General features: G+C 52.7%; 5 protein-coding genes across 5 annotated transcripts; 1 reads left to right on the forward strand and 4 right to left on the reverse strand.

The window, feature by feature from the left end:
* Positions 1 to 101: 101 nt before the first annotated feature.
* Positions 102 to 3,018, reverse strand: ASPACDRAFT_121261 (Zn(II)2Cys6 transcription factor). The gene is made up of 5 exons (XM_020196422.1): positions 2,964 to 3,018; positions 1,728 to 2,885; positions 969 to 1,675; positions 750 to 914; positions 102 to 692 (listed from the first exon to the last, which is right to left on the reverse strand). Exons 2-5 carry the CDS (start codon positions 2,565 to 2,567, stop codon positions 287 to 289), a joined length of 2,118 nt encoding a protein of 705 aa, XP_020055038.1. The 5' UTR covers positions 2,568 to 2,885; positions 2,964 to 3,018; the 3' UTR covers positions 102 to 286.
* Positions 3,019 to 3,113: 95 nt separating this feature from the next.
* Positions 3,114 to 5,531, reverse strand: ASPACDRAFT_121263 (putative MFS multidrug transporter). Its single transcript, XM_020196423.1, has 2 exons — positions 3,575 to 5,531; positions 3,114 to 3,518 (listed from the first exon to the last, which is right to left on the reverse strand). The coding sequence occupies exons 1-2, from the start codon at positions 5,298 to 5,300 to the stop codon at positions 3,400 to 3,402; spliced, it is 1,845 nt and encodes a 614-aa protein (XP_020055039.1). The 5' UTR covers positions 5,301 to 5,531; the 3' UTR covers positions 3,114 to 3,399.
* Positions 5,532 to 6,882: 1,351 nt separating this feature from the next.
* Positions 6,883 to 8,462, reverse strand: ASPACDRAFT_30727 (uncharacterized protein; the record flags this gene model as incomplete). Its single annotated transcript, XM_020199756.1, has 3 exons — positions 6,883 to 7,169; positions 7,263 to 7,483; positions 7,549 to 8,462. Coding segments are annotated over 3 exons (1,422 nt in total), but the record flags the coding sequence as incomplete, so codon positions are not given.
* Positions 8,463 to 10,425: 1,963 nt separating this feature from the next.
* Positions 10,426 to 11,714, forward strand: ASPACDRAFT_79507 (type 1 glutamine amidotransferase). The gene is made up of 3 exons (XM_020205425.1): positions 10,426 to 10,756; positions 10,954 to 11,180; positions 11,266 to 11,714. Exons 1-3 carry the CDS (start codon positions 10,516 to 10,518, stop codon positions 11,557 to 11,559), a joined length of 762 nt encoding a protein of 253 aa, XP_020055041.1. The 5' UTR covers positions 10,426 to 10,515; the 3' UTR covers positions 11,560 to 11,714.
* A 93-nt stretch (positions 11,715 to 11,807) lies between these two features.
* Positions 11,808 to 12,727, reverse strand: ASPACDRAFT_121267 (OPI10 family protein). The gene has a single exon (XM_020196424.1). The coding sequence runs from the start codon at positions 12,527 to 12,529 to the stop codon at positions 11,891 to 11,893; it is 639 nt and encodes a 212-aa protein (XP_020055042.1). The 5' UTR covers positions 12,530 to 12,727; the 3' UTR covers positions 11,808 to 11,890.
* Positions 12,728 to 13,238: the final 511 nt, after the last annotated feature.

The following is a 13,238-nucleotide window of genomic DNA, read 5'->3' on the forward strand; positions in this document are numbered from 1 at the left end:
AACTTCTAGCTTATATTATTCTACAAGGTTGGGACAAGATTACGCAGGTTGACTAGCTCTTATGTTTCACAGTACCTTAAATTCAGACACAGAAAGAGGTTGCAATATGAACACGTCTAAATTTCACCAAAGCCTGGAATATGCTAAATTACTGTACACTCTAGAGTACCAAATATCTACACTCGCTGAATACCGCCCAAGAACCCCAACCAACGCCTACCAACGCCTAATCACTCGTAGACTACAATCAAACCCCCATGACTACAACCCACGCTACCCCCCACACCTACAACCCAAACGAAAACCCCCCCAACGCTCGATGCGGCGCAACATAATGATCCTGGTACGGATGGTTCTCCATCGAGAAATCTGCCGACGCCATCAGTGGGTTGACCACCCCCACGATCTTCGACTCCGGCGAGATGTGGCACGGCCGCAGGGGCGCATCAGGATGGTCATGGCCATCCCCACTCCCAAACATGGCCACGATCTCCTCCGACGTCGCCATGGGCGGGCCGTGGTGGCTGCTCCACCCCCACGCCGCCTGCAGCTCGTTCTTGACGCTCTCCGTCCGCCACCCCGTCTCCTTGATGATGTGGTCCAAGATCTCGAAGACCTCGTGCTGGGCCTCACGCGTCACGAGACATCCGGCGGCGATGGCCAGAAACCGGATGGACAGACTCGCTACGCCCCTGCAAGAAAAGGTTAGCATGTGGAGTGGAATTAGGCGATGTACCAACAAAACTCACCGATCCTTCGAGTGGGCGACAATCCCGCAGATGTCTCGCGCGTGGCCCTGCTGGATGGTCTGCATTTCCGCGCTGAACTCGGACTCGACGGGGTTCGTTTTCGTCAGCAGAATGCGAGTGGTATGGTATAGCAGTTGAGCCACGATTGTGGAGCGTTTGATGAGCCTTCACGAATTAGTCTAGGACACAAAACCCAGCAACCCAAACAGCAAGGCTCACCATATCTCCGGAAAGACGGACTTGGAGTTCGTCTGCCAGGAATGAAGATAGCCGACCGGCATCATGGACCGTGGCACGGCCCGAACCCATTGATCGCACCATTCGTTATACGTACACCACTCCTGGTATCGCTGGCTCACCCGTGCGTCACTGATGGGATCGTCCACGCCCTGGTCCTGGCCCATCGATGACCGGAAGTTCGCGACCTTGGCACAGATGAAGACCATCTTGTGGGTCCAGGCTTCTTCGTTGCCTGCCACACTCGGCTGGGCCTGGTCAAACTCCAAATCAACACCCCAGGAGTCTGGGTTCCAAGAGAGCGCCCAGTTGAAGTGCAGACAGCTGATCAGCTCCATGCTAACGTTCAACCAGAAACACGCTCCCCCGAGTCCAGGGGTCTTTGCATCCCAATTGCATTCCTTGATCAAGGCTCGAGCTCCGGCGATATGGCTCATGCCCTGGATCGGTCGACCCGACATCAGCTCGTAGATATTCAGAAGAATGGCGGTTGTGGCACACAAAGCAGAGTCGCGATCCGGATCCTGCAAGGACCGCAGAAGATACTGAGAAGCTTCGTCATGAAAGAGCGCGGCCTTCTGCTCTCCGTAAGATGGGTTCACATGGTACAGGTGTCGCGCACCACAAGCCAAAATAGCCTTAAAGAGCATTGGCTCCTCTAAGGCATGGAATGGCAATACCTGGGTAAACTGGCGGGGTCAGCTACGTGCCAGAGCCATACATCACAATACCCAAACTCACATGCTTTACCGCATCCATGGCGTCCATCCATAGCCCAACCTCTTCGACAAACACTTGCAGGAGAAACACCTCCTCTGGGTTGTTGAGACAAGTATGGTTGGTCGAGTTGATATGGCCATGTCGTGTCGACCGAAAGGGGGCATACGAGGTACTTGGGTCTGGGAACAACGAGGCCGAATGAGGAAGGCTGCTGAGTGATGCGCCAATATTGTCGGACTGAGCATTCCCGAACCCTTGCATATAGCTATCCTTCACCGTGGCGGGCGCGTTCGAGTTCAACGATCCCGCCATGCCGTGAGGCTCGGCTTCCTCAGCAACAAGCGGAGGGTACCTCTCGAATCCGCCCACGTATTCAGACGCGATGATCCGAGACTCATCGCGAAAAGTGATCCCTTTCCCCTGAAGACGGACCACACAGTGCGGCGGTGTCGCGGTCTGGGTGTCGATAAAATTCAAGCGGATGCCACGCCGGCAGATTCTGCCCGACTTGCGGCAGTTCTGACATTGATGCAATGCCTCGTCGCACTTCAGGTGCCGTTCTCGACAGGTCAGACAGCCAGTCCGGACTCGCCGCGGCTTCGTTGCGACCTTGCCCTTCCGTCGGCCGCGGCTAGCCGACGTGCGTGGTGTGTTCACCGGAGCGCTGTTCGGGGTCGAGACCCCGCCTTCGTCGGAGGGGGTCGGAGTCGTCCCTTGCGTGGTGACTTCGGCCGCTAAGAAGGGGCTCTGGTCGTCCAACTCCAGGTCGGGAATATCCGCAACCGCCCCAGGATCCGTCAGGTCCAGCACAATGTCAAGGTCCAGTGTCGGCAAGACATGGTCGTCGACTGTAGATGCCATAGCAGGCCGGCTTTATCGAGTGATGCCCGTACTAAGTTGGAGGATGTTCGGTGTCCCGATACGATCATCTACAAGCCCCGAATTCAGCCCCAGAGACGGTGACTCTGCATGGTGACAATATCGACGGCCGCCGTGAAGGCTTTTCCTGATCCGCGCACCAGATTCACATGTGGCAGCGGTGGCTCGGAGGGAGGGGCGGGACAACCGGCGACAGTGTGCTGTAGAGAGAAGATTCACAAAAGACCGGGTTTTGGAAGATGGATGCATGTGCATCGACCGCTGAGGTGAGGCTCGGAAACCGTGTGGTGGACACTAGGGCTAGATCAACAAATGTCAGCTTGCAGGGAATAGGCATAGAATATAGAAACAACACTCGACGGGTCAGCGAGTACGAACATCAACTGAAATGCAGCTCACAGCGTCTCTGGAGGTGTGGATAAATGGATGAAAGGGAAGCCGGCCGGCGATCTCGAAAGATTTGCGGGGGAAGTCGGTCTGCCTGTGGCATGGAGAGCTAACCCCAATGGGTCTAGTGCAAACAATCCGGTGCAATCGCGGAATTTCGGAATCAACAAACTACTCCGTACATTTCTATAACAACATTCGCTATTTTCTAGTGCCTATTGAATATGCAACATGCTTTTAAATGGGTATATCACCTTCCAGAATCACTCATATGATTGATATGACCCCAGAATACATCGGACTTCGCAGTCACGGCCAGCAGGAGTTCATTAACGGCTGCATCTACTCGTTAGTCATCAGCAAAGAAACAGTCCTCGCATACCACTTCACTCCACCGATCATACAGGTTGAATTCTCGATGAATCACTTATGCTTTGCTTCCTAGCCTGGGCAGGCGCACGCGGAGATGAAGCAGAAGCATGAGTGCAGCCCACACAGCAGCGGAGAAGAACGTCACACGAAGTGCGGCGGCATATGCCCCGATCACTGCAGAAGTGTCAGCAGTCCGTCCGACAATCGGTGTTAGACATTAATCGACCTACCTTGGTGTTGACTGAGGGGGTCCAGCTTTGCGATAGCTTGCACAGACTTGCGAACCAGCAGAATGATGTCGGCCTTGTTGGTGCCCGTGACCCTTTCGTCAAGCTCATAGAGCAGACTGTTCTGGAAAATCCAGCTGCTCGTTGCCACGCCCATGACAGATCCGAGATTCCGCCACAAGCCTAGAGTCGTGGTCGCCACGGCCTGGTCCTCTTGTTCGGAGGTCGCGAGCACCGAGACCATCAACGAAGGGAACGCGAATCCCTGTCCCAGACTCGTCAAGGCAACGCACATCATCGCAATCACATCCGGGGTCCCCACCCCCATGGTGGCGGCCGCTATCCCTCCGATAAGCATACAAACATCACCAATCATCACCGTCGGCTTTAGTTGCTTGGTCCGAGTGATCAGGAACCCGGTCGCTACACTAGAGGTCGTCACTGCAAGCGTAGAAGCCAGTAGCCTGAGACCGGAGTCTGTAGGTGAGGCCAGCTTGACTGCCTGGAAGTAGAGGGGAGCATTGAAGACCATGGTATTGACCGAGATCGCCCCGAAGAAGTTCCCGAAAATGAGACTCGCACGCGGCTCCTTCAGCAGCAGCGAAATTGGCATAACTCCCCGCTCCACGTTACGTTCATAGCGGACGAACAGAATCGCAAAAACCACGAAAGATACCAGCGAGGTGACGACAATAGGGTGGGTCCATCTGAAGATATTGCCGCCCAGGTTGAGCCCCATGATAAGCGCCGTGACGGCGAGCACCAAGAGCAATGACCCCACAAGGTCAATATTCTTAAGCAAGCCCATAAAGGTCAGACGCTCCGTCTTGGCTCGTTTCCTCCCCAGGTCGGCAGGCACCGTCCAGGCGGCTACAATGAAGTAGATAAAGATGAAGGGCAGCTGTACCAAGAAAGCACCCCTCCAGCCTACTTGGTCACATAGATAACCACCGAACGCAAGCCCAAGGAAGCCTCCCAGACCAAGGCAGAGATTGACGTAAGACTGGTAGACTCCTCGGTACTCCAGGCGAACCAGATCACTAGAAAGAATCATGCCCATCGAGAAGACGCCACCGGCGCCCATGCCGCAGAATGCCCGAGCGGCGATGAAACTCAACATGCTCTGGGCAGCCGCACACCACGCGGTAGTAATGAAGAAAACCGCGATGGCAAAGAGGTAGACAGGCTTCCTGCCCACGGTGTCGGAGATGCGGCCAAACAGCGGCAGGAAAGCCGTGGATGTCAACAAGAACGCCGTCGAGAGCCATGATGCCGAGTTCGAGGCGTGGAAGTGAGACGTGATGACCGGGTGGCTGGAGGCCATCAGGGTGGAATCGAAGAATCCGATGATGTACCCCATCATAACTCCACCGAAGATGAGCCAGAATCGCATGGGAGACACGTTGATGAAGCGCGAGGCATAGTCGTCGACTTCTGGCCTCTGACCCGCTTCCGGATCACTGTTGTCTTTGACATCATCTTCGGGTGCTGGGGGAATGGTTTCTAGGGTAGGCTCAATATCAGGCCCTTGAGGGATTGAGGTGACTCTGGTGAGGCCGAGAAAAGCGGAGCTGTCTTCGGCGGTGAAGGAAGAGGATAATAAGTTTGGATCAGGCCCGTTGCTTCCAGCATCGTGCGTATGTGTGTGTGTGTAAATTGGCTGGGATGGTGAGCCATTCAACAGCGGTGTTGATTCTGTGGCATCAGAGGCCACATGGGAGACAGTCATAATCGCGAGACAGCGTAAATGTATGAATCTAATCTTTATGCGAAAGATCTATCTCTCAAACCCAAAACAGCTGAAAACTTTTCATGGAAACAGCAACAACGAAGAGAAAACTTTTCTGTGCAAAGGAAAATAGGAAACTAGCAGCCAGACGTGGGTTGCAAAGGGGTCTTGAATCACAGGATCCGATAACAAGCGAAATTTATAGAGAGAGAGAGAGAGATTTCTAGCGGGGTGGGGGGGGGGAGGGAGAAGCTAAGGATGCATGGCGCAGGTAGGATCCATCGCAGTGCACGGGGCGGGTGGTGAAGGAGTGAGTCGACGGGTGGAAGCGCTCTAGCCTCCGAATATGACTGCGTACGGAGGAATACTCGGTAGATTGTCTAGATTATGACTATGACTCGGTCTCCAACCTCAAGTTTTCGGACGAGACAAGAAAAAGAGGGGAAAGGAAGGGGGCCTCGGAAGAGCTCCACCACCTGCCGCTAGATCAAAATTTTTTTTGGCCTTGCAGCTAACCTCACCTACCCGGTTCGTGGTTGGCAGGGTCTTTGTTATAATCAGGATATCCGGTGACAGAGAATTAAATCCCTCGTGCAGAGAGAGAAGATGCAGTGTGTAGTGTGCCGGATGTAGTATGCCGTGAGTTGAATACAGTTCCAGCATGGTTATAGGTGAGACCCGATGTCGGTCTATGCAGATGAAGTATGAAGGAGTATGATTTGTTGGAGATGGAGTCATCCGACCCAGATGTTGCATCGCGCCTTAAACCGGATGGGGCTTAGTCGCTGGGGCTCCGCTGCCATTGCCGGTACTTTACTATGAGTATTTTGAGCCTGGTTATCTCGGCTCTCATCCCGCATGGAAGCAGAAGTCTGAACTTCAAGGTCGCTGGGTCAACATGAGCCTACTCTGCTGCTGGTCGATTATCCGGCTGTACAAGGTGTAGTGTCGTCAATGTCAGATTACCCCCACCTCATCGGCTTCTCAAAGTAATCATGAACACAATTCAGCCGCGTTCAATTATCAGCTCAATATCAATATCCCCGAACAAGCTGGGGTAATCGAGCGAGTCGAATATATAGAATGACCTCAAAGCTCGCATTCGCCGTGTGACGCACACACACGCAAATGCCTAACTCATATTCCAGGGAAACTCCCGCCTGCATGAACCTCATTGTAACACAGCAACAAAAGCAAAACCCCAGGTCTGCTGCTCTAGGCGACCTGCATATCAGCCAGCTTGTTCGACGAGAGGTTTAAGTTTCCAGCTGCAGCGCAAGCTTGGGTTCTTTTCTTACTCTTTGAAGTCTCAAGGGAAACTCTTGGATGAAATGGTATCGACCACTACACTTATAATATTTTCGGACTGTAACAGTCACAGTGGTACAAAACAACAATAGAAGCACATCACATATTCTACCGTCATTGCCGTATGTTAACAAGTGCATGTATGGAGCTTTCGGCATATACAAGGTGCTGTCAAGAGCACCCTCCCGCGCCCGCAATCTCGATGATTGTTTGTAGATAAAAGGCATACGACATATGACTCGTTTGAGTAATCTCTAGCCCTAGAAACCCCCGATCAATTAAGCCCATGAGTTCGGGGGAGCTTGAAGCCGCCCGGGACCAGATGCTGAAAGACTCCCTCGGGATCATACTTCCTGGCCACCTGCTGCATGAATCTCACATTGTCCGGTCCATACCCACGCACTGGGTCCTGGGTGCCTCCGGCATAGTTAAGATATATGTATTCGTTATATGCATCTGTCAACCAGGCGTACGTGTCTAGCTTCGCCCGTCCAGATTTAGCGAGATGATGAAACAGGCTGTCATCCGCCTCGTCGCTCCAGGCATAACTAATGATGATATCTGTTGCAGTGGCTCACGCACGATTAGTATGCATTAACATGGTATGACAAGAGCGGGACGGGATAATGGGAGGTACAAGGCAGTATAACTCACTGAGCATATTTTCGTTAAATCGTACCAATCCAAGCACGTTCCCTCCTCGCGCCTCGCTGTCCTTCCAGAAAAGAGGAACCCAGGGCTGCATCACTAAGATAATTTTAAAGTCCTTGCTGCGGGCTCGAGATTTTGCCCTCCGGATCCGCTTTGAGAGGATCTCGACAGCTTGATGGATAACGTCTGCTCTGTTGAGATAAGTGCTTGTTTGACCGTCGACGCTAGGTATATGTGAGTTTATAACTGAGTTTTTGTGACAGTGCTTGCGGGGGTAGATGAGCCTCACCGGTAAGATGTATAAGTATATTTGGTCTGGTCTACAATCGTCGAGATCCGGGTCGAATCCGTGATGTTAGGAATCTGATAGAGTCTCTGAAACACTGCAGGCCGCATCACGGGTCTTGCGTAAGCCAACCTAGCGACAATATCGGTTCGGTCTGTGGTGGCACTGTAGCTGAAGATGCCATACCATGCACCATACGGGTCGGTGGCGATATTATCGGTGAAATTTGTCGCCGCAGCGATGTACTCCGGAGCGCGAGAGATATTATAGACAAGAGCGCCACCCCACAGATCTTCCGCAGGCAGGGTTTCCATATGAAACGTAGTCACGATACCAAAGTTATTGGAGCCCCCCTTCAGGGCCTTGAAAAGGTCGGGATGTGAGTGCCGATTAGCATAGACGATCTCGCTGCTCGCCAAGACCACCTCGAAGCCTTGGACATTGTCACAGCTGAGACCAACACGCGCATTGTAGAACGAAAGCCCTCCGCCGGTCAGAAAGCCCCCGACGCCGATGGGCCCTACACGGCCACCCGCGACTGTAACGTGACTTTCTAGCAAAGTCTCGTACACTGAGTCCCAGAGGGCTCCGGCTTGAAATGAAGCAGTGCCTGTGCTGGGGTCATAAGTAGTATGATTCATCAACGAGAGATCAATAGTAACTCCAGGCTCGATATTTGCGGCGCCGGGAGTTGGCGTATGGCCGCCACTACGGACGGCGAAGAAACAGGGCCCAACATGCGAAGTGGTTAGTATTCGAACAGCAACAGAGACGTCCTGCGCTGAGAGAGGTTGAACAATGCAGGTAGGGTGTAGCCGGGCATTGAGGGAGTAGTAGGAACGGATGGACTCTTCGTATGCAACACTGCCTGGGAAGGCTATTCTGCTGCTAACTCCGCTGGTGTTAAGGGCTGCACACTATAGCGGATCCGAGTCAGTAATTTGAATGGGAAACTAGCTCGGTAAGATGGTTTTAGACATACACAGAGATCTAGGTTGACAGCAGATTGTGCAAGGCAAGACCTGAGTAGGATGCTGAGTAAAACAGCTGCCATGACTAGGCTGTTCATTTCAGCGTGGAATCGATGCTTGATGAGCTTCGCTGTTGTTCTCCTGCCGTATGATTATTGTGGGCTGAGTTTGTTGAGGCATCGAAGATAGAAATTGTGGAAGGTGACGTCTGTGTCAACAGTAGGCGATGGAATTTGTGAAGATCAGGAAAGCAGCGATATCGACTTAAAGAAGGGAAGGCATGAGGGAGCCCAGGCCATATAGCCCATCCTAGGCTGTCATGCTGTCATAGACCCGAAGAGGGATTGATACCCCGGATATTCCAAACGTTTGCTATCTATGCACCAAAAAGAATTTAGAATCAGACCAACGAGACACCTAAAGACCAATATGTTGCGAAGAAGGATCAGGGCTAAGACCTTGGCATGATTTCCTGAACCTCGATTGATCCGTTGACAGAATCCCGGAGTCCATAAAGAAGTAGAGAAGCGACTGCCGTGGAAAATGGAATTCAAGTAAATTCGAGAAACTGTGGATTTTGTAGCCCAAATCCCACGCCCAGATTCTGATAACAACGGGTGGACCGTGGTGCAGTGAGCTAGTATTGCATGTCTAGGTCAGCTCGGATTTAAAGCATCTTCAGTCAGCCAGTGTCTCCCATATGCGCTTTACTTCTATTTCTACACAATTAATTCCTACTTAGATCTGAAATTGGTCCTTGCTCACAGGAGTATCCTCACTTTGACAGATCAATCAAGTTCCATTCATGATCATAAGATGGGGAGTCAGGTTAAAAGCAAGGAACTCCCCTAGAGGCTTGATATCAAGCCCTGAATAGCGGTATGCTGCAGTATGATGAAGAGTCTACTTTCAAGCTTGGCATACCTTTTTACTAGGAGTCGCAAGAACAGCACATACTCAAACGACCAGGAGGTTCGTCCCACATAGCAAGGTAATGGCTGGAGCTTCGGGTATTTCGTCGTATATATAGGGATAGCGAAAGACGCCCATTGTTGGATGCCCCCTGCCTAGGTTCTTATGTGCCACAAGTGGTCAGATGACAATCGCTGTGTTACCTTCCCAAGATCTGGAAAGATACAATCGTGCTGATTCCTGTGGGACCTGCGCTGTGGATGAATTACTTGCAATGCATACGCTCCCGTGTTTGGTCTGCATGTCAGTCATCAAGCAGGCTTAGATAGTTCCAATGAGCTACAATGACAACAAGAACAAACGGCATGTGTGCATATGAGATTATCGTTTCTCCATCCAGAGGTGACCGATCTGGTTCTGGGCCCCATCACAACAATGAGCAAATGGAATACAAAGGAGGACTACTCGGGTCAGGGAAAATAATGCTAGTGAGGTCTTTGTTGTAGTCAGCCCAACTCGGTACCTTGCAACAGCTAACCCGCCCCACAGACTCAGAAGGCTAAGCTATGACTAGTATTAAGAGGGGCAGTATGTTTCTTATTCTTATTCTTCAGGGTGCACTCCATTGCTCCACAGAACTTCTGTTGAGAGAGGTGTGCTTGGCTTGAAGTACTAGCCTTTGCGAAGGCCAGATTCGGTGTCTTCCAAGCTCCCGCAGTTTGAGTGCATAAGTCGATTTGATGAAATATTGGACCATTGCTCAAGTCAGAATCAGAAGCTGTATGCGATGTCATTCTCTCGAGTATAGAGGATTGCAAAGACCAAGGCCCCACATTGATAAGAGGGAAGCTTATCCGCGATCACAACACCACCGCAAGGCGGTGGCGGATCCCTCGGTGGCACTGCTCCGTCTCCATAGAACACCCCGCAATCAACTTACTTCCCCGACAAGTATATCACACTTCACTTTTGACTCAATTTATCCCAGACCCCCTTTCTTTAAACTGTGCTCAAGCCCAACCGATCGCCAATACGTCCTCAACTCACCCTACTCCACCAAATCACTCCTTCATCAACCCCATCAACAATGCACCCCCCACTCCGCATCGCCATCCTAGAATGCGACACCCCCGTCGACAAAGTAAACACCAAGTACGGAGGCTACCGCGGCGTCTTCGCGAAATTACTGCATGAGAGCGCCGCCGCACTCGGCCAGCCCGACCGACTGGACCCCGAGACCGGGCTGGACATTACCGGCTGGGACGTCGTGACGGCCCAGGAGTATCCCAACCTGGACGATGTAGATGCCATCGTTCTGAGTGGCTCAAGTGAGTGTCTGCTTGCTGCCTTGCCCATTTTGCTTTTTTCACCCGGAGTGTTGTTGTTCTCGCATGCTCCGACCACTATCCATCTGCATGTACGTCCTGCACGGAACAAACATGCGTAACAACAACAACCCCTCCCGGCCTTTGCAAAAGTCCAGAAGACTCACATCCAAACCCCGGCTCATCAACCACCCCCACAGAACACGACTCCTTCGCCGACCACCCCTGGATCCTCAAGCTCGTGGACTTCACGCGAAAAGCCTACGAGGACAAGCGCGTGAAGATCTTCGCCATCTGCTTCGGACACCAGATCCTCGCCCGCGCCCTAGGCGTCAAGGTGGGCCGGAACCCCGAGGGCTGGGAGCTGGCCGTCTGCGAGGTTGATCTCTCCGAGCAGGGGCGGGAACTCTTTGGGAGGGAGAAATTGGTAAGTCCAATGCCTTTCCCCAATCGCCCTCACATCCAGAGGAAGGGGGCAAGTTGGTGGGTTCACTAATTAACTGGGCTACTAGCGCATCCACCAAATGCACCAAGACATCGCCTACGGATATCCATCCGAGGTGGTCTCGCTGGGCTCCTCGCCGCGGTGCGCGGTGCAGGGCATGTATATCCCCGGAAAGCTGATCACGGTGCAGGGCCACCCGGAGTTCCGAGAGGATATTATGGACGAACTAATCAACCTGCGCACGGCGAGTGGGTTGTTCTCGCCGGAGATGGCCAAGGACGCGGCCGGCCGGGCGGGGCTGCCGCATGATGGGGTGGCGATCACGGTGGCCTTTTTGAAGCTCGTAATTGAGTCGAGGTAAGCCCCGGCTTGGCCGGTTAAATAGACGACAGCCCGCCCATCCGCCCATCTAGACTCGAATCGGGCGCGGTGAACTTGCGATACATAGATTTGGTAGATCATGTCTATAGACTGGCTTTGTCCCCATACAGCCGAAATTCACTTTGACTGAATTTTTAACCCCGGAAAATAAGCCAGGTAAAATGGTATCATTTGCAATACACAAAAAGCGTGGTATCAAGCACATGCACAAACCCAAACCCCCCTCCCCCTCCCCCTCCCTCAACCCCCGAGAAGAAAAATCATTTCCTTTATCGAGTTACAAACCCCACCCCACAGACAACGCAGACAGCTCACCCCGTCGCCGTGGGATCCTCCCTCTCCAAGAACGACGGATCCATATCCACCCGCCTCTCAAACTTCTTCCACCAATCCTGAAAGCTCTTAAGCGGCACCACATCCTGGCCCTTATCCGACGACGCAAAGCTAGCCAGGAAATTGAAGGCGTTCCCGATGATCCGCTGCGCCAGGACCTTAGTGCTGATCGGGGGTCGCGCGGGGGTCGTCAGCGCCATCGACAACCCCGGGTTGTTATTCTCCTCCGCCTCCAGCGCGGCGAGCTGCGGCGCGACCGCGTGCACGGGCTCGATCGAGATCCCCAGCGTGACCAGCGCGGACGACAGCGAGGACGCCGTTTCCGGGGAAGGCGGGTGGACTTTGAAGACGGCGGAGGGCCGTTCGTTGGCTAAGGCGCCGATGAAGCGGAACTGCGGGCCCGATGATGATGCGACCGATTCCGGGAATTGGAGGTAGATGGCGGCGGCGGTGTCTGGGGGCAGCACGGTGCCCGGGAGGAAGAAGACGACCAGCTCATCGAAGGCGGGCGTCTGCGGGAAGGTGAAGGCGAATTTGGTGGGTTGGCCGTTCGGTTGCGCGTCGACGGCGACGATGTCCGTCAGGCAGGGTCGGCCGGGGATAATGACGGAAAACATGATGATTTGGGGAGATGCTGTTGAGTGGCTGCGGAATGCAGGGATAGAGGCATAGAAGGTTTGCTGAGGCAAAGAATTAAATGTAAGATGTACAAGCCGTGCCGAGACAGCGAGTTTGAGGGGTGGTTCAATGCATAATTTATCAATTGCTGGAGTTGGAGCTCAGGTGGTGCAGTATAGGAAGAATTTCCTGGCGCGTTCCATGATGGAATCTCAGAGAAGCTTGGCGGCAGTGACGAAATCGATCCGTTTGCCCTTATCGATAAGGGTTCGTTTGGTTAGCCTTAGCCTTCTGGCAAGCCTTCCAGTTCCCCGGGTCCGGCCTTCGCCAGTTGACCCAATAAAAGGATAGAGTGGAAGGTATATCTACTATGTCATATGGCACTGCTATCTTGCATCGGATTGACGTGACTATCACCCCTCGATAGAACGTATAAGCAATGAGTGAAGCGTGCTTCAAAGCCCGCAGCCACACAGTCACAACGACTAAGGATCCAGGGGATGTTGTTTTCCAGAGTATAATCACTATCATGTCATCCTAGTAGCTGTAGTTTTCTCACTTAGTGCTACTTGGTATGTACATAGATTATAAGCTGGACTTGTTTGAACGGTGAAATACTTCCACCAGCCACCGATAATTCGATATCAGTCTTAAAAATAGATAAAAAAGTATCTAGCATTGATTGAACCTCTCCTAGATGGACCTCGG

The sequence above is a fragment of the Aspergillus aculeatus genome (assembly GCF_001890905.1).
Source record: "Aspergillus aculeatus ATCC 16872 unplaced genomic scaffold ASPACscaffold_10, whole genome shotgun sequence".
Classification (NCBI taxonomy): Eukaryota; Fungi; Ascomycota; class Eurotiomycetes; order Eurotiales; family Aspergillaceae; genus Aspergillus; species Aspergillus aculeatus.

Bases quoted from the DNA above. Each gene is read 5' to 3' on its own strand.
- ASPACDRAFT_121261 (XM_020196422.1), bottom strand. From the start codon at position 2,567: ATGGCATCTACAGTCGACGACCATGTCTTGCCGACACTGGACCTTGAC. The intron at 915-968 runs GTGAGCCTTGCT...TAATTCGTGAAG, and splicing joins TCCGTCTTTCCGGAGATATG to GCTCATCAAACGCTCCACAA. The intron at 693-749 runs GTGAGTTTTGTT...CTTTTCTTGCAG, and splicing joins GTCGCCCACTCGAAGGATCG to GGGCGTAGCGAGTCTGTCCA.
- ASPACDRAFT_121267 (XM_020196424.1), bottom strand. From the start codon at position 12,529: ATGTTTTCCGTCATTATCCCCGGCCGACCCTGCCTGACGGACATCGTC.
- ASPACDRAFT_79507 (XM_020205425.1), top strand. From the start codon at position 10,516: ATGCACCCCCCACTCCGCATCGCCATCCTAGAATGCGACACCCCCGTC. The intron at 10,757-10,953 runs GTGAGTGTCTGC...CCACCCCCACAG, and splicing joins CATCGTTCTGAGTGGCTCAA to AACACGACTCCTTCGCCGAC. The intron at 11,181-11,265 runs GTAAGTCCAATG...CTGGGCTACTAG, and splicing joins TCTTTGGGAGGGAGAAATTG to CGCATCCACCAAATGCACCA.
- ASPACDRAFT_121263 (XM_020196423.1), bottom strand. From the start codon at position 5,300: ATGACTGTCTCCCATGTGGCCTCTGATGCCACAGAATCAACACCGCTG. The intron at 3,519-3,574 runs GTAGGTCGATTA...ACACTTCTGCAG, and splicing joins CCCCCTCAGTCAACACCAAG to TGATCGGGGCATATGCCGCC.